Genomic DNA, 24,880 nt, shown 5'->3' on the forward strand with positions numbered 1-24,880 from the left:
TTGAGCTCCAAACATATTGTTGGCACATATCATTGGATCACCCATTTTTATTTTGCATGTATATGACAAATACCTTAAATCGACTCTTCATATCAATCATAATTCATATTACATTTCCTCTTGCTAATCTTTTCTACAAAAAATAAAATAAAATAAAAACTAGCTGTTTCTTATACAACAGTTCTGAGAAGAAGGTCCACAGCAGTATATGGAGCCAGTATTGGCACAAGGGAACAGACCCTTTTGTCAATGGAATAGAACCTTTCATTGAAAGCGTGAAATGAATTTCACAAAAGCTTCCTTGGGCCACATTCCAGCAGATCCAGAGACAACAGGTTCAAACCAAAAATTCCAGCACATTTTAGCTACAGTAACTATTGTTTAGGAGAGGCATTTCTGGGAAGATATAACCAGCTAGGTCACCCTAGAAGGCCACCTTTGGGGCCTAGAAAAGCCAGATTTACCCCTGGGCCTGAGGTTCGTTGCCTGTGCCCTAAATCATTCTAGTCTCTTTTTCCTGTCTACTTCCCAGATCTCTTAGAGGACCCATCCTACCTTGATCCAACATATCTTTCCCTCTGAGATGTGTCTTTCTACAAAGAAACTATGATCCCCAGGTGTTGTTGGATGTTGGATTTGCCACAACTAGTAAAGACAGTGGTCACAGGTGATGGGAGGTATACTTTTTTTAAAATGACTATATGGTTTTTTAACCATTCATGGACTGATCTACAGCTTAAGAAAGAAAGTGACATATAACACACAATTTGAAAATACTTCTGACAGGCTTCATTGTCATATTTCTCCATAACTGGATTACAGCAAATCCTCCAGTAGAAATACAACTTCAGCCTTCTCTGCCTTGCAAGCACCCATCACATAATATACTTGTTAGATAAGGAAGGTGTGCAGAAAATCAAAGGTCTATTAAGCTTATAAGAAGTAAGGATGGACCTGAAGTCTTATTGAGATTCTGATGCTAGCTTGCATATCCGCTTCACCCTTGAATAAGGGCCAATGGTATCGTCGAAAATGAAGTCCAAAAGAACCCGAACCCAAGACTGGTGCTGTGGTAAGGTGTCGTAATATTCTGCTGCTATCTTCTTTACCTGTAAAAATAAACAAGATTTTTTTTTCTAAAGTAAATTCTTTACAATCTAGCTTCAATCATACATAGTGCCAATAGATATGATATATATGATATGATATCATGCATAGTGCCTATAGCTCAATGAAAACAAATTTGGTGGTTCTGATGGTTAGCACAAACTTAGTGGTTAAGGCGAGGTTAGCAGGTGACAAATCAACCAAGTTTATTAATTGTTTATATACCTTGTAATTCAAAATGATGAACTAGGTAGAGTCAGGAGATTAACTAAGAAATCAATTTCGCATGTTATCTAAGGACAGCAACCAATTCGTTGATTTTCTAGCTAGAAAAATAACTAGATTGGCCTCCAATATTATGATCCTTGACTTCGATCTGTGTTTATCTGTTGTTGTTTTTTCCTGCCTCTTAACAGCACAATATCAATGGCTCATCTTGTATGGGATGCTGATATCTTGACTCTCCTGGCCTTGTCTTTTTCATAAATGTAAATAGTCCAAGCAATAGTCCAATGGACATACCTTTAAAAAGATGTCAGTACAGATATTAAGCCTTGTGCAGCAGTCTCCATGAGTGTTCAAGTGATGCTAAGATTCAGACACAATCAACAAGCCAGCTATTTAATTGTTGATTGGCATGTGGATTTTCTCCCAGGGTATGACAGATTGTTGTTCTGATGAACTAGATGAAGAAGCTATTCTTTCCTGAATTTGATGTTGAGGTATTACCACTGTCTTTGCCATTAGATGGTTTACAACAGGCATGGGCAAACTTCAGCCCTCCAGGTGTTTTGGACTACAACTCCCACAATCCTACCAGCTAGAAATAATATCATACGAAAGCTGAATGACACAACCTGGGGATCACAACCAGACACAGTGAAGATATCTGCCCTTACACTTTGCTACTCTGTGCTGAATATGCATGACCAGTCTGGAATACATCTCACCATGTTAAAACAGTGGATGTGGCTCTTATGAGACATGCCGAAATATCACCGGATGTCTACGCCCTACACCATTGGAGGTATTGCACCACCAGACATCCGTCATGAAGTAGCAGCTTGTAATGAAAGGTCCAACCATTGACATTTCCGGCCCAACCAGTGGCTGATATCAGATGAGAAACTCCCCCCTGGGCACACAAAAGACTGGGTGACTTGGAAGGCACTAAACAGACTGCGCTCTGGCACCACAAGATGCAGAGCCAACCTTAAGAAATGGGGCTACAAAGTGGAGCCCACGACATGCGAGTGTGGAGAAGAGCAAACCACAGACCATTTACTGCAATGGAGTATGAGCCTTGCCACGTGCACAATAGAGGACCTCCTTACGGCTACACAGAGGCACTTGAAGTGGCCAGCTTCTGGTCAAAGGAAATTTACTGTAATGCCAAGTTTTTCACTTTGTGGTTTTTCTACGCATTATAACTGTATTCTCAATTCACTTCTGACACCATAAATAAATAAGGAAAAGTATGGTATATATAATATAAAGTAAGTTATGTTATAGTTCTATACTTCTATAGTGATATAGTCACTTATATATTATGATTGACCGTAACTCCATTCCTGTGGTTTACACAATGAATAATGGTAGACCTATGTATAGTATCAATATCAATATAACAAACCACGTATAATCCAATGTCCAATATTGATACTATACATAAGTCTACCATTATTCATTGTGTAAATCACAGGAATGGAGTTACGGTCAATCATAATATATAAGTGATTATATCACTATAGAAGTATATAGCTATAACATAACTTACTTTATATTATATACCATACTTTTCCTTTTTTTCCATTTTGCTGTATATAATAGACTTCTGTGCATATAACCATAAATAAATAAGCAGGACTTAGGATGCATTGTTAATGTCATTTTGCATCTCTTTAACTACCATGACTTAGTGCTATGGCATCATGGGAGTTATAAGTTTGGTGAGACACTGCTATTTGGCAGAGAAGCCTAGACCTTGTAAAATGACAACTCCCAGGATCCCAAAGTGCTGAGCCTTCATTCTAATGCACCCGAGGACACTGAGAGACCAGAGTTCAAATCCCTGCTCAGCCATGGAAACCCACTGGGTGACCCTTGAGAAAGTTACACTCTTTCTCAGCCTTGGAGGAAGGCAAGAGCAAACCTCAACTGAACAAATTCTGACAAGAAAAATGTGTGATAAGTTCACTGTAGGGTCACCATAAGTAAAAAATAAAATAAAAAATGAAGACACACAATGAAAACAATTGGGTAGTAGTATATTATGCCTGAAGACAAACCTTAATAGTTGCATAACATTGGTTAGGACACTTCCTTCAGACAACAATCTAGAGGCATAATCATTTGCACAAACAAATTTATGCCAGGCTTAGAGACCAACATACTTGCATGTTATGGTGCCTTTCCAGTGATAGGTGTGGTGTGCATCAAATTGACTCTTCGTGCTCACACAGGACTATTATGAGTAATGGAAAACGTGACTGATCCAGCCCTTTCAATACCCAATACTTCCAAGTGGCCTGCATGCATTGCAAAGTTATTTAAGATGTTATTTTACTTGAATATCAAAAGCAGTTTTATCATCGGCTTTTGAAATGCAACACATCTTCCATGTCTTCATGCAACAAGTGAAAGATCCCTTCCCAGTGAAATATTCAAGTTAACTTGTTTTAAAATTTAAAGCTTTTGGCTTTTCTGTTTGTCTGCCTGAGAAGTGATCCCATTTCTCAAGTTCTCTACTTCATTTCCTTGTTCATCTAGATCAGTGTTTCTCAACCTGGGGGTCAGGACCCTGGGGGGTCACAAGGGGAGTTTCAGAGGGGTCACCAAAGAATGTCAGAAAACACATATTTCTGATGGTCTTAGGAACCCAAATCCCTCCAGTATTTTCTGTTGCTCGTGAGGGTTCTGTGTGGGAAGTTTGGCTCTTTGATTGTACGTGAACTATAAATCCCAGCAATTACAACTCCTAGATGCCAAGGTCTATTTTCCCCAAACTCCACCAGTGTTCACAATTGGGTATATTGAGTATTCATGCCAAGTTTGGTCCAGATCCATCATTGTTTGAGTCTACAATGCTCTGTGGATGTATGTAAATTACAACTCCAAAAACCAATGGCCACCAAACCCTTCCAGTATTTTCTGTTGGTCATGGGAGTTTTGTGTGCCAAGTTTGGTTCAATTCCATTGTTGGTGGAGTTCAGAATGCTCTTTGATTGTAGGTTAACTATAAATCCCAGCAACTACAACTTCCAAATGACAAACTCAAACTCCTCCCAACCCCACCAGTATTCAGATTTGGGAGTATCGGGTATTTGTGCCAAATTTGGTCCAGTGAATCCTGCATATCAGATATTTACATTATGATTCATAAAAGTAGCAAAACTGCAGTTATGAAGTTGCAACGAAAATAAATTTATGGTTGGGGGTCACCACAACATGAGGAACTGTATTAAAGGGTTGCAGCATTAGGAAGGTTGAGAACCACTGATCTAGATCAAGCAAAAATATGCTTAAAAGCATAAAGGAAATAATAATAATAAAAAAGGTTTGGATCATTGATGTTGCCATCCCAGGTGACAGTCGCATTGACGAAAAACAACAGGAAAAACTCAGCCGCCATCAGGACCTCAAGATTGAACTTCAAAGACTTTGGCAGAAACCAGTGCAGGTGGTCCCAGAGGTGATGGGCACATTGGGTGCCGTGCCAAAAGATCTCAGCTGGCATTTGGAAACAATAGACATTGACAAAATTACGATCAGCCAACTGCAAAAAGCCACCCTGCTAGGATCTGCACGCATCATTCGAAAATACATCACACAGTCCTAGACACTTGGGAAGTGTTCGACTTGTGATTTTGTGAAACGAAATGCAATATATCTATCTTGTTTGTTTTGTCATACAATAATAATAATAATTACGGTATTCTCAATCAAGAGGTGGACAGAAAATAGATCCCTGCCGCAAAACTAATGCCAGGATTTTGTAGGTCCTGATTGCATGAGCTGTATTTTTGGTTCCCCATGGTAGCTCTCTCTTTCTTCACATGGGGAAAGCAGGAACAAAACTCTTTGTGCAATGTTAGAAAAAGTACCAAGACACATGGGATCAAGCAACACAAGGCTAAAAAGCCCCATTTTGCTGCCTTCATGAAGTTTCTTGACGGGGCCTGCCGTGCGCTGTCACCCGATGCATGGCAGGTCCCACCCACTTTCCCCCCTTCACCATCCAGGACGGGGAGGAAAGTGTTGTGGGGATAGCGCCGATGGAGCTACCTGAATTTTTGGGCCAAAAAACCTGTGTGATAGCAGAAAGTACAGTGGGCAATGTCCATTGCCACCCTTTCCTGACCTCCATGTGTGATGAGATGGCCACAAGTCATCCTGCATGCCTTCCTTTTCTCTGGCAAAAGCCGGTGGAATGGCACAGCCCCTTTGAACCATGTGAAGAGGTCCTGAGTCAAGATAGCAAATGTTATTAATGAGGATGAACACCCAAGCTAGAAGAGGCTGCAACAATTTGCTTTTGCCAAAGGCTGAATGGAAGGGCAAGATTTTGTCCCTTCTCTTCTCCATTTTGAACTAATTCAATGAATACTCCACAAAGGAGGACAACAGAATCAAGACTGCTTCTGCCAAACTGAGATAGTTTGAGGATATGTGGGTTTGATCAGGCTACAGAACCTATTCTCTTTTTTGTAGCAATGATATACCAAAGAAAAATAAAAAAATAAAAATGGGAAATTCAGCTTGTCTCTTTCTATTTGTTCATAGAGAGACTGTAATTGCATTCAGGAGCTAATCTGATGGCATGAAACTCTCATGCACTTTATTAGTTACTCATTTTCCTGCAGGTAAAATTGCCAGACAAAAAGTATAAATGCTCTTTTGTAATGACTGGGAGGGGGAGAGAAAAACTAAGTGTGCAATGTGTCACTGGTTCATACTAGATTTTCCTTGCCTGTCTCAAAAAAGTCTCCATAAAGGTTAGTTTTGCTCAAAGAATATGTTGCAAGGATTACCCAAAATAATATGCTGTATATGCTATCTGCCCAACAAAATTAAATGAGATGCAAGTAGTACTGATAAGTACCGTATAGAGTTATGTATAAGTCAACTTCATGTAAAAAGTCAAATGCAGGTTTTAGGGCCAAAATTAAGGAATTTAGTGTGATCCATGGATAACAGCGCTCCATGCAGTTATGCCGGCCACATGCCCTTGGAAGTGCCTATGGACAACACTGGCTCTTCGGCTTAGAAATGGAGATGAGCACCAACCCCCAGAATCGGGCACGACTAGACAATGTCCAGGGAAAACCTTTACCTTTACCTATGGATGCTTTAGGGGTCATTCTGCAGAGAGTCATCTGCTCATGCTGCCACTGCCATTTCTCCACCGAGGCACCATTGAAGGGATTGGTGCATCTTTTAGACTCTCCTACAAGGTCTTTAGCCTTCTCTGCCAAATAGCATTGGTGTCTCACCAATCTACAATTCCCAAGATTTTACAGCACCAAGCCATGGCAGTTAAAGTGGTCAAACTGCTTTAAATCTACTTCAAAGAGATTCGGATGCTCCTAAAAAGATAGGCTAAAAAAAGCATCTTGCTGTATCTTCCTAAAGAGATGTGAAAGGATGACATCAACACCGAAATCCACTGGGATCTTCTGGGGAACTCAACGCTACTGTGTTCAGACCGAGGCATAAAATTACCTAGTTGCCCTTTTGATGGCTTATTTTATCCTTTACATTTTGATTCTATTTATTTATCCCTGTTAGTTGGTAAGCAAAGAAGCATTAGAATGTAAGAGTCACACAACTTGTATAAGCAACATAGTTCATCCTATGCTGGTACCACAGAGATGGACTGAATGCTGGTGCTTACCATTGGCAGCTTGGAACCAGGAATGCTGGGGAAGTCATGATGCTCCATGTGATAGCCAACATTAAATGTAATGCAGTTGAGAGGCCCATAGTAGGAATATGTTTCATATCCTTTCAAAAACATATAGTGTTCTGCGATGAAGTGCCCAGAAATTGGATGCAAACCCATGCAAAGCAATGTTCCACTTATCATGTAGATAATGGGCTTCAAACCCCACAGGTAGAAGACGAGAAGGTCAAAGGAGAACTGGATCAAGGCGTTAAAGATTTCCATCTCAGTAATGGCTTTGGGATTCACACAGAGTGGTCTCAAGGCATAAAACAATGGCTGGAGAGTGAGCCAGACCAGTTTCCGAAGTGGTGTGCAGAATAACCAACCCTCAAAATCGGTGGGAATATCCACGTCCAAATAATGTCCGCCTAGGTACCGGTGGTGATCAATGTGGTATTTCTTGAAGGAAGCAGAGTAAGGGAGTCCAACGGGTAAGTTGGCAAAGATAGCAAACCATCTGTTCCACCTGGCTTGCTTGTTCCCAAAGGCCACGTTGTGAGAGATGTCATGGATCGCCAGCGTCATGGAGTGGTTGATGCAGCCCCCAAAAGCATAGGCCCAGAAGAACAACCACTTCCAGGCTAAATTTCTCACCAGGTAACAGGCCAGAAGCTGAGTGAAGACCATCCCTGCCACCACCCATTTCAAGTGAGGATCTGGCCCCATTAGGGATTTGATGGCTGGATATTTTGCTGGGGAGGGAAAAAGAAGAGATCAATTAAACACAATTAGAATTCTGTTGATGAGAAATAAATAATATGTACTGTAATTTTACAGGAATTAGATATGCTGTACTGTACTTTTCTGATGTTCTGATCAGTTCTACAATAATGAAAAATAATAAGCAAATTTTTACTGAAAAATGTAATACACCCCTTTATTTATGGGGTTCACAATATCCCTGGACTTTGAATGGGTACACACATCTGTGGAAAATAGCTAATCCTATTGAAATGAAGGCCTAGAAATACCATAGGGGACCTAGGAAATTCCTAAAGAGAATGTATTTTGTTACACATGAATAAATGAAACCATGGATACTGGTCTTGCAGAAATAGAATTCATACTATTTAGCCAACATTAATGCTATAGCCATTGGAACAAGATTGCAGATACCAAGCAAGAATTATTTCTTTTGAACCTGTTTTATATGGATACTAATTTATACCTATTTTGTTCACTGAATCTGTGTTATGTAAATGAAGTATGTAGGAGGTTTTTTCAGGCTAAATTTATGCTGTACTTGTTTACATGGTCTATGGACTAGAATTTAGAAGATTCTAATATAATGTAAAAGTGTACAGGACACTGCCGAAAACAAACACAATTCCGATTAATTCAAATTGTAAATCATGCAAGCTATATATGATCCACAAATTGATTGAAAGTCACCATGTCAAAGGCCGTGCAGGGAACTGTAATATAAAAACATCAAATGGAGAGAATGTTACATGGGTTTCAGGTTTGTTCAGGGGAAAAGGAGAAACTATGCATACATGAGTATTTCAGGTACTGATCAAATTGAGCTTTGCTCAGTTTCAGCACAGAGATGTATGCTGTGGCATTGCTGGAGGCACATTGGGGTGCAAACTACATTGGGTTTATTTTTATTTATTGTTTCAGAAGCGAATTGAGAATACAGTTACAATATATAGAAAAATCACAAAGTTGAAAACTTGGCATTATACTAAATTAACCTTTGACCAGAAGCTGGCCACTTCAAAGTGCCTCTGGGGTCACTGTAAGAAGGACCTCCATTGTACATGTGGCAGGGCTCAGACTGCATTGTAGTAAGTGGTCTGTGGTTTGTTCTTCTCCACACCCGTATGTCGTGGACTCCACTTTGTAGCCCCATTTCTGAATATTGGTTCTGCATCTTGTGGTGCCAGAGCACAGTCTGTTCAGCGCCTTCCAAGTCGCCCAGTCTTCTGTGTGCCCAGGGGGTAGTTTCTCATCCAGTATCAGCCACTGATTGAGGTTCTTGGTTTTAATCTACCACTTTTGGACTCTCGCTGGCTGAGGCATTCTTGTGAGTGTCTCTGTAGATCTTAGGAAGCTAATTTTTTTTATTTAAGGCTTGCGGGCTGATATCCAAACAGAGGATGGCCCAGAGATGTCAATGTCTTGGTCCTTTCATTTTATTTATTTATTTATTTTGTGTCAAAAGCATTGCATAATAAATAAGTTTAAAAGTGACGAAATAAAGGAATCACAAGCAGCTAAATAGTTTTAGACCAAAGGTGGGCAATAGCAACTGCATTTTCCATAGCTTTAAACAACAACTCCTCAATACATGAGGCAGGAGATTGTGGGCAAGCATACATATGCGGAGTTGTTTGTTCTGCTCCATAGTCACACAAGATGGAGGATTCCTCCAGGTAGTGCCATCTTGCCAAGTTGTCTTTTGATCTGCCCACTCCGCTTCTGAGTCTATTTAGGGACTTCCAAGTTACCCATGCTTGGTTTGCCTCATGGGGGGCCATCCAGTTGGGATTGCCTGGTTTAGCTGCCCAGACAGATACTTTTGCTGTTGCTGGAGGAACATTAAGAGGAGTGGTGGTTCTCATGAAGCTTTTCCTGATTTGAGTCTAGTAGAAGGAGGCTGATAGTCATGCAGTGGATGGCTTTTGCAATGTTCAACCTTATTTTTCTCACAGTTAGCAGCAACTTCCCATCGCACACCGGGGAGGGGGGCAATGCCAGCTAACTTGTAGAGTTTATCAACTTTAAGGCTTTAAGGCGTCCTGTGATTATTCTGCATGTTTCATTCAGTGCTATGTCCACCTGCTTTGCATGGGCAGACTTGTGCCAGACAGGACAGGTGTACTCAGCAGTTGAGTAAGACAAGGCCGGGGCTGATGTTCTTATTTATCGTGGGTCTGCACCCCATGCACTGCCAGTAAGTTTCCGCATGATGTTGTTGCATGCAGCTACTTTGTGCTTGGTGTTCATGCAGTGTTTCCTATATGTTAGTGTTTGATCTAAGGTGACACCAAGATATTTAGGATGGAAACAGTGGTCGAGCTCTTGGCCTTCCCAAGTTTCCTGTTGCCTTCACAGTTACGTAGGTGGAAAGCACACACTTGTGTTTTGGCAGGGTTAGGTTTCAGGTGATTATCTTTGTAGTAGCTAGAGAGATCTTTCAAGGCATTAGTGAGTTGGTTTTCAACTGTTTCAAAATCTTTTGCTTGTGTTGTTAGGCCAAGGTCATCAGCATATATAAAGCTCTTTGTGAGTGATGGTTGTGGCTGATCATTAGTGAAGATGTTAAACAAGGTCGGTGCAAGAACGCTGCCTTGGGGTAAACCATTCTTTTGCCTCCTCCATCTACTTCTCCTGCCCTGAAACTCCATATAGAAGCTGCGGTTTTCCAGGAGGGTCTGGACAGTTTTTGTGAAATCAAAGTCCTGGGTAATATGGTAGACTTTATACAGCATTTTTGTTGTGGCTCAGCCAACACGGCCTATAGTTCCTACAGAGATGGATTTGGAAACAGATTCTACTTCGGATTTAGGGGCCGTTCCATACTTGGAACGAGGCCCATTGCCCTTGCAGCTGCCTGAAATGGTGGTGCCAGAAGATCCACTAATTGAAGAGCATTCCGATGTCTCCTCAAGGTTGCTTTTGCCAGATGGTGCTGACTTGGGCGAAGAGGGGTTTTTTAATCAGAGGGAATCTTTCATGAGAGATAAAACCAGAAGGGAGGGTGTGAGAAGAAGTAAAAGGTTAGCTCTCAGGCTCAATAATAACTAACTTTCCCATGTAAAGTTTTGTGTGTCATGTACTCCCATATTAATGCAACCTTGGGATATCTTAAAGGTGCCCTCCTTTGTGTTTCTCGTTGCGGTGTCAACTTTACTTTCCTCGGAAGAAGTTCCAGTATCCAGCTCCTAGCCTTGTTTCCTGCCTTGTTCCCGTGCCTGGTTTCCAGTTCCATCCAAGCCATGCCGTGTCCCGTGACTCTCGAGTAAACGTTTGTTTACCTTGCTTTTCTTTTTCCTGAGTCAAGACTTTCCATCCAAGCCACGCTGCTCCCTGTGACTCTCGAGTAAACCTTGTTTGTTTACCTTGCTTTCCTTTTTCCTGTGGCGGAACTCTCCAAGTGGATTACAGTTTGCAGATTTGCAGCGTCTTGTTCCTGTTTCTTAGTTTATGGACTAACTTCGATTTCTTGGTGGAACTAACGAGTTTCACTTCTGGATTACAATTGGGACATTGTTGAACTTGTTTTGAACTGTTAAAGACTCTACATTAAGGACTATTTCTCATACTGACTTTATACGCTAACTGCTTATATATATATATATATACCTTAATAAACTGCTTGCATGTGATACAGGTGCTTTACCAATTTTACCTCGTTTGATAGCTTGTCTGAGTTCTTTCAGGTTTAGAGGAGAAGACAACTGCTGGGTTTCAAGTTCTGGCACCCTGTTGATTTTCATCTTTACTCTACTGCAGTTGGTTTTCCCATTCTGAATTAGTTGGTGAGCTATGTGGTCTGGTGTTACATTTGCATGTCCACAGTTGACCTTTCAACTGTGTGTGGTCTTTTCATTACAGGCTGCTACTTCCCGACAGATATCCGGTGGTGCAATACTGGCTAAACAGTATAATTTTTCCAGCAGTGTAGGGCGTAGACATCCTGTGTTGGTGCGACTGCATTGGGTGATGTCATAAGAAATTAAATAAGAATAAGGATAAATTTTATTTGTTACTTGACTCTCCTCATGTCTTGAGGTGGGATACAACATGGTTAAACAAACAGATAAAATATTGTACTATTAAAATACATTTATTAAAATACACATAACAAAGACTGACATGAATACTAATAAAATGTAGGTTAAAATTCACAATTTAAAATTGACTAGGGACTTCATCAGATGGTCTTCGGACTCTGTTTCCATGAAATTAGGAAACGGAGCCCCACGGGAGTCCCACAGAGGTCCTCACATGCTGTAAGGGCACTCCGGTTGGACTCCATGCCGCTCCATTTCCTAAGTGCATGGAAATAGAATCCGAAGTCAGTCTTCCGGAGTCAGGTGTTATCCAGCTTCAAACTAGAGAAGGTGGTGGAAAGCAAGGGGAAAACGGGGAAAATGCAGAAAGGATATGGGATGGCTGGCCATCCCAGAAGATAGGGAAAGACAGCAGGGGATGGAGTAAGACGATCCCCTCCACTTTTGTTCTCTTTCTCCCCAGTCTATCTAATGAAGTCCCTAGTAGGCCTGTTGGAAGTGATCAGTTTAGAAATATTCCCCTTTGGTCTGCAATTCCCACAATTTCTCTTCTCCAGCCTAAACATGTACAGATCCCGAAGCTGCTCCTCATTGAGTTTTTTCAGAAAGAAAGAAAAAAACTCAATACAGTCAGTCCCTTGAATTCCATTGGTTCAAAAACCTTGGTTTTGCCATTTTAATATAAGGGACATCACTTTACTACACCATAGTAGCAGTTTATTAATGTTTAGAACGTAGGTCATTTGCATATAAAATACTGTAAATAAATACAATAAAAATTGCAACAATACAAAAATGCTACATAAAACAACTGACATTTAGATCTTGCATAACAAAAAGTCCACAAAATTAAAATACAATGCAATTAAAACACATTAAATAAGAACAATGTTAAAATTTAGATTAAATACACCATTGCATATAATGGGATTTGATTATCTATGGGATTTAGAACCCAAATGGGTTTGGGCTGAGTGTGTCCTGGAGCCAAATACAAAGGACCCCTTCAACACACCTAGATCTTCGGGGGATCTAGTTTTAAACATATTTTTTCTTTGCTCATCACAGTCCCTGTAACTACCTGTATTGAAGCACAAACATACCCCAAGCACCTGGGAAATTGGAACCAAAATGAAGAATGCAGCTATCTGGACCCATGCTCCTTCTACTGGGAACTATGAAATTGTTGTTTTTGTTGTGTAACCTCAAGTTTCCAACCTAAGGGCAACTACAAGATGAAACTAGAAATTAGTGAAAGTGAGAAAATAAATACACACTCATTCGTCAGCCAAATATTGACTGCACTTTTCATGCTGTTTCAGCCTGCCAACCAGCCTTTCAACAGAATGTATATGAGATTTATTTCCTGCTGCTCAAGAAAACAAAAGACTGATACCAGGGAGTTGTTTAACCCTGAACCATATACTACCCATTTCTCACAATGTTAAAAGTGGACACATTTTACTGGCTAAAGATACATTGGCACTGTCTCAGAGATGTGATGGTATCAGAGACCAAACTGAAAATGACAGAATTTAATAATGTGAAAGTTATTAGAAAAACTGGTGATAAAAATCAGAACTTTCCAGTTGTCAGCAAACATTGTGATATGTTAATGTGAGATTGTGCTATGCTAATACTATAATAAATTGTATATAAATATAATATATAATATTGATAATAATATTACAATGTAATATAATCATAATAATATTGCAGTATAGTGGTCTAGTACAATATAGTAATATACAATGCAAATATTGTGTTATGCTAATATATTGTACGTACATATAACATTGATCATAATATTGAAATACAATATAATACTAATAATATAATAAAATTATATATATATATATATATATATATATATATATATATATATATTGTAATATTACTAATAATATGATACTAATATTGGGCTATGCTAATAATATAATTGTATGCACATATAATGTAAGCTGCTCTGAGTCCCCTTCGGGGTGAGAAGGGCGGGATATAAATATCATAAGTAAATAAACAAACAAACATGTGGTAAAAAATAGTGACAGAAGAAGTTAATATGGATCCAGAATATAGCTGGATCCAAGCAGCTGAACATGCCTGTCTTTCTTTCTTGCAGTAAGTATCCTCCTTGGACAAAGACGTAAGAGTCAGGTAGTTGGCTTCAATAATACACAATAAATTTAAGGCTCTGAACAGTGAAAAGTAGAAATAGTCATTTTTCAGTGTCTACATTTCTCTCGCTCTCTCTTAGGAATGCTAGCATGATATGCTGATCTGAATGTTAGACTAGGATCCTGGGAAGCCAGGGTTCAAATCCATGCCTAGCCATGTTGGCGACATTGGTCAGATCACAAACTCATTTGAAGCAATCTTGCCAAGAAAACTCAATTAAAGGTTGCCATACATTGGAGTTCACTGATTGGCACATGGCATCTTTTTTCTGCTATACATCTATTTTAAGAAATTTTACTACTCCTGATTGAATCAATTGCACAAAAGCTTATTACCAACTGTTTATTTTATTCCCCTATTGTTAGATCCCAGCCAGCCATGGCACCAGGGCCTGCAGTGTTTCAGGACTTGCACTTTGACACAGATAATGCTGAGGATTATACTGACATTTCACCCTCCACGGAGGGGCCTTTGCAGCTGCAGGTGCCCAAAGATATTGGCTCTGGAGACTTGCTAATTGGGGAAGATTCTTCTATTCCTCCCTCACAGATAGAGCCAGATGTTGCAGTGATGCCTGGGAATGGAGTTTTTAATCGTAGAGATTTTGTAACCAGAGAGAGAAGTGCAAAACAAGGGGTCCATCGGAGCCAGAGACTGGTAAATAGATGGGATAATGGTTAGTGTTCCCATGGGAAAGTTTTGGGAGTTTGTACTCCCTAAATTGTGAACAGTTTGGAATCTGTTAAAAGTGTTTCACTGAGTAGATTTTCTTGCGGTGTCAACTTAGCTCTTCCTTGAAAGAGGTTCTCCGTCTCCAGCTCTTGTTTGTTTCCAAGCCAAGTTTATCCAGTTCCAGTCGGGCCATGCCGTGCCGTGACTCTCGAGTAGACCTTGACTTTACTCCAGTTGTTTCCTTGTTCCTGATTCAAGTTTGCCTCAGCTTTGACAACCTTGCTGCCTTGATTGCTAAGAAGTATTTCCAGTGGATTGAACTCTGTTTCTGCCAGCCTTGTTTCTCTGTTTCAACTCATGGACCCTTTGATTTCTTTGGAGAGCTATTGAATTCTCATTGTGGATTATAATATTGGACCTTTTCCTTTACCCATTTGGAACTACAATTGACTTTCTAAAAAGAACTATTCCTCAGACTCTATACTTAATTTCCTTTGGATATATAATTGCTTTAATAAAGTGTATTATATTGGCTCTTGTCTGGTTTTCGAGTGCTCATGCTGCCTTGGGGTGCAACACCTATGTACAATATCCATCAAGTTGCATATTGAAATAATGCTCGCTTCCCATTTCTGACCATCATGTACATTTGCAATGACCCTCCTTGTGTTGGCTATTAGGCCTGGCCATTGCAACCTGTTTAGTCATGCAACTGCAATTCCCATCACTTCCCAGAGATTTGGCATATCAGGAATTTTCAAAATTGTGATTTCAGAATCAAAACCTGAAACCTACAATTTTCCCTTTGTGATGTCACAAGTGATAGGCCCTGATGAAACTATAGAATGGCATAATAAAGGGCAGCCTCTGGTTATGTCATTAAGCCTGATAAATTGAATCTCAACCATAGTTTTCAAAGCAGTGCTCTTACCCTGAGATTCTTCCCTCTCACCCTGAGAACGGGATAAGGGGGATCTTTGAATCCTAATCCCTTCCCAATTAATATGGAATGGGAAATGGCAGGTGGCCACACTTGGTTCAGGAAAAGAAGAGGCACTAAGGATTATATCACAGCATGCATTGGATAATAGAGCACATCAAAGAATTGCAAAAGAAAATCAGTTGTCAAGCTCTGAATGCAACTAAATGCTCAACTGGTACAGAGACTTTTCATTCAAGAAAATCTGAAGAGCACAATCTTGAGGTTATTTAATATATGTGTTTTAATGGTTATGTTTTTATCTATGTATTTTAACTGTGTTGTAACCAGCTGTGAAGAGAAGTGGATAAGAATTTAGGATACACTGTAGAATTAATGCAATTTGACATCACTAATTGCCATGGCCCAATGTTATGGGATTATGGAAGCTGTTTTACAAGGGATTTAGTTTTGTCTTCTTTGCAAAGAGTGCTGGCACCTCACCAAACTACAATTCTCAGGATTCCATATCATTGAACCATGTCGTGAAAGTCATGTCAAACTGCATTGATTCTGCGGTGTAGATCAGGCCTGGGCAAACTTTGGCCCTCCAGGAGTTTTGGATTTCAACTCACACAATTCCTAACAGCTTAGCGTCTGTTAGGAATTCTGTGAGTTGAAGTTCAAAACACCTGGAGGGCCAAAGTTTACCCATGCCTGGTGTAGATGCACCCAAAGTGGAGGAGAGGAAATATAAACTGAAACTTTCTAAAAGTGGAATGACAGAGGATTGACTGGGACTATTCTTCTAGATCAGAAGAGTTGGAGGGTACGGTGATTGTGGAGGAAAATTGTCCCACACTACTTGCATATATATTTATATTGATTTGGTACCACTGTGAGATTTTTTTTAACTGAAAACTTTTGGAAGCATGTGTTTGGGGGTCAGGATGTTTTGGGGATATCTGGGAGTGCCACAAGAAAGGGGTTAGAGCAGCGTTTCTCAATCTGGGGCTCGGGATGCCTGAGGGGGGTCACGAGGGAGTGTCAGAGGGGTCACCAAAGACCATCAGAAAACACAGATTAATTCACAATGCTCTCCGGAGGTAGGTGACCTAATTCTTCCCTAAATCACTGTCAATTCCTCCCAAATCCCTCCATTATTTTCTGTTGGTCATGGGGGTTCTGTATGGGAAGTTTGGCTCAATTCTATCGTTGGTGGGGTTCAAGGGGCTTTTTGATTGTAGGTGAGCTATAGATCCCAGCAACTACAACTCCCAAATGTCAAGGTCTATTTTCCCCAAACTCCACCAGTGTTCACATTTGGGCATATTGAGTATTCATGCCAAGTTTGGTTCAGATCCATCATTGTTTGAGTCCACAGTGCTCTCTGAATGGAGGTGGACTAAAACGCAAGATCAATGCCCAAAACTCAGGGTCAATTTATGCCAAATTTGGTTGAGTGAATGAAAATACATCCTACATATCAGATATTTATATTACGATTCATAACAGAAGCAAAATTATAGTTATGAAGAAGCAACAAAATAATTTTATGATTGGGGTCACCACAATAAGAGGAACTGTATTAAGGGGTCGCGGCATTGGCAAGGTTGAGAACCACTGGGTTAGAGCCACATGGAGCTCATACATCTCCTGCTCCTGTTCTCTGTGTTTAAACAACATTGAAGGGAGAAAACTCCCCCATGGAGCTAGGCATTATTCACCAAAAGTAAAGAAAAAATGTCAGTATAACCATGACTTAGAAATTCATTAGGGAGAACTTTTATGTTCTGTAAACTTAAACAACAATGTGCACCATGCCAACTGTGGAAAATCAACTGAGGAAACATGGGCAAATTTATACTGTATGTGCAGTGTTTGTTCTTTCACCCTCTGATCCTTTCTTTGCTCCAAGATGCTGAGTCAGAGAAGCAACTGGACACACAAACAAGAAAAGTAAACTATTTACTTGTACGCTAACTGTAGTAAAAATACAGGTACGGTCCTTCCCAAGGGTATACAGTAAAGGTAAAGGTAAAGGTTTTCCCCTGACATTAATTCTAGTCGTGTCCAACTCATTTCCATTTCTAAGCCAAATAGTTGGCATTGTCCATAGACACCTCCAAGGTCATGTGGCCAGCATGACTGCATGGAGCTCCATTACCTTCCCGCCAGAGTGGTATCTATTGATCTTATCACATTTGCATGTTTTCGAACTGCTAGGTTGGCAGAAGCTGGAGCTAACAATGGGAGCTCACCTGCTCCCTGGATTCGAACCACCAATCTTTTGGTCAGCAAGTTCAGCAGCTCAGTGGTTTAATCCGCTGCACCACTGGGGGCTCCAGTATACAGCACAGAACAGAACAGACTTCTATTGCACACAGGTTGTAACAACAACACTGATCTATTCATTCAAAAGTCTCCAGTTATATCAACAAAACTGAACAAGAGTGTTACACGAAGTGTTACCCCTTCTACTCTGATATATAATCCAGATTATCAAAACAGATAATCCACATTTTCTTCTTTGAACTGGATTATATGTTTCTACACTGCCATATAATCCAGTTCAAACCAGACAATGTGGATTTTATATGTCAGTGTAGGTGGGGCATATAATGTTCATTACAAATCTGTGCCTGCCGTTTTGTGTTCTCTGTGAAATGGGGCACTGTGTAAAAATAATGAATTAAGAGGCTGGCCACGAAGCATAGGAACTCACTCAAGAAAGAGATCCACAACCAAATTCTTAGGAAAGGTTCACTCGCAGTCACTCCTGTTTGAGGGAACAGTTGAAAATTTTTCTGTGCCAATAATATTACATCTGTTTTCACCGCCCAGATTCTGTTTATAGCTGTGTGTCTACATGGAAAAAAAGAGGGAGATGGGGTTTATTTTTAGTTGGGAAAAAAGCCTATCTACTGAGCACTTGGAGGTGTATCTCCCCTCTTTTTTCTGTGGAATCTGTTGTTTGCTCTCCAGCAGTTGCCTCTTCAACGTCTGTCTGTGTGGCTACCTTGAGGTTCTTAAACAGAGGCTAGATGGCCATCTTTTAGGAGTGCTTTTATGGTACTCTCCTGCATGGCACAGGTCTCTTCCAATGATAGGATTCTCATGTCAAACATTTGGAAGAATTCCAAACATTTGCGGTCAATGATCAGGTTGCTGAATGCTGAAGGGAGGCACTCAGTGCAGCAATTTTTGGTCTGCAAGAACATTAAAAGGCTCTGGATTAAACATGTGAACTGACCTCACCGAGCCTGTCTTTCTTACATATGTTGACCATGAGTGTCAATGCATAACTGTGGCTTTCTTATTAAGACGGTGTGACATAGGAAACTGCATATTTCCCAGAGTTTATACCAAGTTCTGGTGTTTTTTAAAAAGTAGGGTGCGGCACTGAAAGGGACAGGACTTTGATTTCTGTGACGCTCGATCACAAAGAACTGTCATGAAGTGAGAGGGTGTGGTGCTGAGATTAGGGCTCATCTGAGCTGGCATTTCATTTGCTTCCAATTGAGTGCTGTGCTGTAATCTGAAGCCATGAATCATGCAGCCTTCACATGGCTCCACTAATCCATATCCTCCAATCTGGAAAGAAGAGTCCCAATGGATCCTCTGCATTCCCATTTTTCCAGCTACTTTTAGACTGTCCCAGCTACCACCTCCTCCTCTTGTTTACCTATTTGTCCTCATCTGGTTTCAACTAGGCCAAACAGAGTTCAAAGTTTAAAAGGAGTCTGCACTCAATCAATTCAGTAGGAGGGAAAGGAAGAGTCTTGAAGGAAGAGTCTTAATCATTCTCTTTCCAATAAGCTCAGGAGAAAGCAAACTGTTTGCAGCCCCTTCTAGTTTTGTGGATTTCCCCCATGAATAATTTATGCTAACTGATGATATTTGGGTGCTGTTTGCTTACATGTGTCCTGGTTCTCATTGACAAAGTGTTTGGGGGCATATGATTCTCGCCACTATAAAAAAAACAGCTGGTTTAAATACTTTCTCTGAAGATTTTCAAGCAGAGGCCAAATGGCCATCTGTAAGGAGTGCTTTGATTGTGCTTTCCCTGCATGGCAAAGGGGGTTGGATTGGATGACCCTTGGGAGCTCTTCCAACTCTATGAGTCGATGAATCTGGCATAGCCCAACAGTTGCTAACCTGGACTCCTAGCGTTCCTCACCATTAATCATTCCAGTTGGGAATACTAGGAAGAACAACATGATTTCCAGCTCTGCTCTAAGATGTCTCTTACTGAAATTGTGAATAAACAGCCCTGGTAACTGCTCTATTGGGAAATTTCAAGTATACATGATCCACTGGGCCAATTATTGAATATTGAATTATTGAATGGTTAATGCCCCTGGTGGTGCAGCAGATTAAATTGCTGAGCTGCTGAACTCGCTGACCGAAAGGTCGGCAGTTCGAAACTAGGGAGTAGGGTGAGCTCCCGCTATTAGCCCCAGCTTCTGCCAACCTAGCAGTTCGAAAACATGTAAATGTGAGTAGATCAATAAGTACCGCTCCGGCAGGAAGATAATAGTGCTCCATGGAGTTATGATGGCCACATGACCTTGGAGGTGTCTACGAATAACGCTGGCTCCGGCTTAGAAATGGAGATGAGCACCAAGCCCCAGAGTCTGACACAACTAGACTTAATGTCAGGGGAAAATCTTTACCTTTTACCAGATCAAAACGTATCAGTGCAGTTGATTGAATGGTCTCCTCCAGCTGGTAACAGGATCCAGGTCAATGGTAATTAACTGCAGGTACATTCACTGTATAATCATTTAAACCACTGCTTGGGGAAGTTGCTTCTACTGAGCCACAGCATGCAGAGTCCATCAGCCAGAAAGGCCCAGATAACCTTTCAGCCAAGAAGACCATCACTGTTATGACTGAAAGTTCACATTGCCACCAAATTAAGGAACTAGCTATATCATAACTCCCTCTTATGCTTTCAAGATATTCTCAGAACCTATGAAGCACTTGAAAGAAAGTTTATTCCTAAGGCTCCTTCCTATGTCACTACTAACCATTCAAGACAAATTGAGTCAATGTTACCATGAGAAATCATCTCTGGTGGCATACCTCTGAATTATATGAATTCAGCAGAGGTAGTTCTGATGAATTCTCTGCTGTCCCACCTTTTCTGCTCGTGTTAAAATGTCCCAGTTTTCCCTCTTTCTCCCACTTTCCCCTTTGGTCCTCAACATACTGTACTACAGTTGCTGCAAACTGAGTTCAATATAGGAAAGTAGTTTGTGCTCAATTAATTCAATGACAGGAGAAGAGAGGAAGGAGTAAATCTTGGTGCGCCTTTAACTGCTGTGCCTCATTGCTATAGAATCATGGGAGTTACAGTTTTACAAGGTCTTTAGCCTTCTCCGCGAAAGAGCATTGCTGCCTCGCCAAACTGCAGCTCCCATAGGATTGAGCCACGGCTGCTAACTTGGCATAATATCCTTATAGTGTTTTATATAACATTCTCTATCAATGCCTCTGTAAAAATGGAATGATAATGAGGTGGAGGAAATTGCTCAGTCTTCATAAAGACTGTGTGTGTACATGTGTGTGTGTGTATTATATATCTCCAATTATAAAACTGTAAGGTGTGGCCCTGGTTGAGGTAGGACTTTGATTTCTGCTTCACTCGGTCACAAAATACACTTTGAATATTCAAAACGCATTATGAGATACGCAAATATGGGCAAAGCTTTATTTGAAGTCACCAGCTGAGTAAATGGCAAGCTGGTTGTTGCCTTTTCACCCCAGAGTTTACAGAGGCTTACAGAGTTGCGTAAATCCATTGGGCTGGGTGGAGAGCAACCATGTAAACTAACTTAATCCTCCTAGTAGAGAAACAATATGATTATAAAACTAAAAATAATAACTATTAATGAAGCCCATGCCTCATTGTATGTAGAAGGACTTCAGCACCAGAATTGCCCAGAATAGCTTTCCTGGAGCTTATATTTGACACAAAGCATTGCTCATTGCAAGGTGTGGCCAGAAAAATGGGTTTAAAAAAGGGATGTCCTTTGGATTTTAGAACAGAGACCATGGTCTTTGGAAGACTCTTCTAAAATGAGAATTGTTTTTAGCAGTTTTTAACCTATTTGCTTTACTGAGGTTTTAATTAAATAGTTTTAATAATTTTAAATCAATTTTCATATTTAATACTTACTTTAATTCTATCAATAATTGTTATTTCTATTTTAATACAGTAGACTCTCAGTTGACCAGCACCCATGGGGATGGGTATATGCAAGATAAATGTAATTTCTGGTTGTTTGAGAATCACTATTAGAAACGATACCATAAACTCTGTATTTACCTGATCTTAATATGGAAATACAGCCATTAAAGGCAAATCACAACAAATAAAAACAAACATACAATCAGGACAGTACATAAAGAACAACACTCAGAAAACAGGAATTCCAGACATGAAACAATCAAACATTCACACTTGCCTCCAGTAAACAAGAGGTCTTTCTCCCACCGTGGACATTATTCCACAGATATATAAACCCCATTTGCCTAGTTTCCAACAGATCTCACAACCTCTGAGGATTTTTTTTGTATGACAGGAGCAACTTGAAAAACTGCAAGTCACTTCTGCTGTGAGAGAACTGGCTGTCTGCAAGGACGTTACACGGGGATGCCAGGATATTTTACCATCCTGTGGAAGGTTTCTCTCATGTTCCACTTCTGAGGATGCCTGCCATAGATGTGGGAAAAACGTCAGGAGAAAATGCTTCTGGAACATGGCCATACAAGCTGGAAAAATCACAATAATCAGTGATTCCGATCATGAAAGCCTTCGACAACACATCAAAACGTAACTTAATGTACCGTAGTTTTACTGTATTATAAGGAGCCCCCGTTGGCGCAATGGATTAAACCCTTGTGCCATCAGGACTGCTGACTTGAAGGTTGGGTTGCTGACCTGAAAGTTGAGAGTGCGGATGAGCTCTCTCTGACAGCTCCAGTTCCACATGTGGGGACATGAGAGAGGCCTATCACAAAGACAGTAAAAACATCAAACATCCAGGTGTAGCCTGGGCAACGTCCTTGCAGACGGCCAATTCTTTCACACCTGAAGCGACTTGCAGTTTCTCAAGTCGCTCCTGACACACAAAAAAACCTGTATTATAAAAACAATGTTGTGGGTGCAGTGTGCAATTTTCGTAAAAGTTTTGCCGGTGCTCGAGAGCTCCGGATGTTCAATGTTTGGTTAACTAAGAGTCTAGAGTATTTATATTTTATAGGTTTCGAAATTGTATAGTTTTTAAGGTTATGACCTGCTTGAGTCTTGATCCAGAGTGAAAAGTTGGCTACAGGGTTGTTGTATGTCTTTCGGGCTGTGTGGCCATGTTCCAGAAGTATTCTCTCCTGACGTTTCGCCCACATCTATGGCAGGCATCCCCAGAGGTGTGAGGCATGGAACAGAGGTGTGAGGATGCCTGCCATAGATGTGGGCGAAACGTCAGGAGAGAATACTTCTGGAACATGGCCACACAGCTCGAAAGACATACAACAACCCTGTGATCCCGGCCATGAAAGCCTTCGACAACAAGTTGGCTACACATTTAGTAAACAACAACAGCAATGATATAACCCCCAGCCACTAGATATGATGGGTATTGTACTCCAGTCCAGGTCAAAAGCACAGGGCTGGTGAAAGTTAGATGCAAATCTCCAGTCTTCCTCCACATAAAGATTTTTATTGGTACAGAGCAAACAAGAATTTGCAAGGGAAAGGGTTTTTCCGGCATGCAAAGGAGTAAAGAGAGAAAGATGCAAGCTGCTAGAGGAAAGTTCCCAACTGACAAGTGTGACTTTGGACAAAGTTGTGAATTATCAATCAAGTAGGATAAAAGGAAACAGAGGTGCTTAAATTATGTTGAAGGTGAGGCATAAGATGGCACCGATTGGGAAACTGAGAAAATGCTGGTTTTCAGCATCAATTTGCGTTTATACCATTCATGGGCAAACTTCAGCCCTCCAGGTGTTTTGGACTTCAACTCCCACAATTCCTAACAGCCTACCGGCTGTTAGGAATTGTGGGAGTTGAACTCCAAAACACCTGGAGGGCTGAAGTTTGCCCATGAATGGTGTAAAAGGAAATTCCTGGAGAGCAAGGAAAGGGGGCCGCCCTTTGCGTGGAGAAGCCAAAGGAAGCTCCGGCTGCTTCTCCGTCTTGGATCAACCTACCTAGGATCTCCTTCCTGCGCTGGGTGTGGGGCTGGTCCGTGTAGACCCACTCGAAGTCGCTGCGTGTGACCCGGTTCCCCATCGCGGAGGCACCTGTCGCTCTCCCTCCGGAGCCAGAACTGGCGCGCCGCCCGGAAAGGGGGCCAGGTGTAGATCTCACCTGTGCTCACCTGAAGGGCGGGGCGGGGCGAAGGGGGCGCTCCTCCACGCCACGCCCACTCCCCACCCAGCCCCAGGCTTCCTCGGTTGGTCATCAAACACCAGGACACGAACACGAGTGGAGGAACATGAAAGGCACTGCAGGCTAACTCAACCAGAGAAGTCAGCCAGAGCAGAGCACCTGATGAACCAACCTGGACACAATATATTATTTGACAACACAGAAATGCTGGACCATTTTCATATCTACAAAGAGAAGCCCCTTGAAACCCACAAGCATGTGGACAATTTCAACAGAATGGAGGAAACCATGAAAATGAACAAAATCTCGCAGCCAGTATTAAAAAAACCCCCGCTAAAATCAGGATAGTAAATAAAGAACAACACTCTAAAAACAGGGGAATTCCAAAAGAAACAATCAGAGACAGCTAACACCTCCCAACAAAGGATTCCCCCCTGGCAGGAAGCAGCCAGATCTTAATAATAATAATAATAATAATAATAATAATAATAATAATAATAATAATAACAACAATAATAATAAACAACCTTTATTTATATACCACTCCACTAAAATCAGGATAATAAATACCACTCCACTAAAATCAGGATAATAAATAAAGAACAACACTCTAAAAGCAGGGGGATTCCAAACAAGAAACAACCAGGGCCAGCTAACACCTCTCAACAAAGGATTCCCTCCTGGCAGGAAGCAGCCAGATATTAATAATAATAATAATAATAATAATAATAATAATAATAATAATAATAAACAACCTTTATTTATTTATTTATTTCCAACATTTATATCCTGCCCTTCTCACCCAAAGGGACTCAGGGCGGCTTACAACTATGGCAGTAATTCGATGCCTATGCAAAATCAAAATTACAGAGTACATAAAATCAATTAAAACTATTAAATACAATATAAAAATTTTAAAA

The 24,880-nt window shown here is 40.7% G+C and overlaps 1 protein-coding gene across 1 annotated transcript; it reads right to left on the bottom strand.

Annotated features, from left to right (window-relative positions):
* Positions 1-32: 32 nt before the first annotated feature.
* degs2 (delta 4-desaturase, sphingolipid 2) lies at positions 33-23,968 on the bottom strand. Its single transcript, XM_062968470.1, has 3 exons — positions 23,780-23,968; positions 7,001-7,743; positions 33-1,109 (listed from the first exon to the last, which is right to left on the bottom strand). Exons 1-3 carry the CDS (start codon positions 23,859-23,861, stop codon positions 963-965), a joined length of 972 nt encoding a protein of 323 aa, XP_062824540.1. The 5' UTR covers positions 23,862-23,968; the 3' UTR covers positions 33-962.
* Positions 23,969-24,880: the final 912 nt, after the last annotated feature.

This window comes from Anolis carolinensis, chromosome 1 (genome assembly GCF_035594765.1).
Source record: "Anolis carolinensis isolate JA03-04 chromosome 1, rAnoCar3.1.pri, whole genome shotgun sequence".
Lineage (NCBI taxonomy): Eukaryota > Metazoa > Chordata > Lepidosauria > Squamata > Dactyloidae > Anolis > Anolis carolinensis.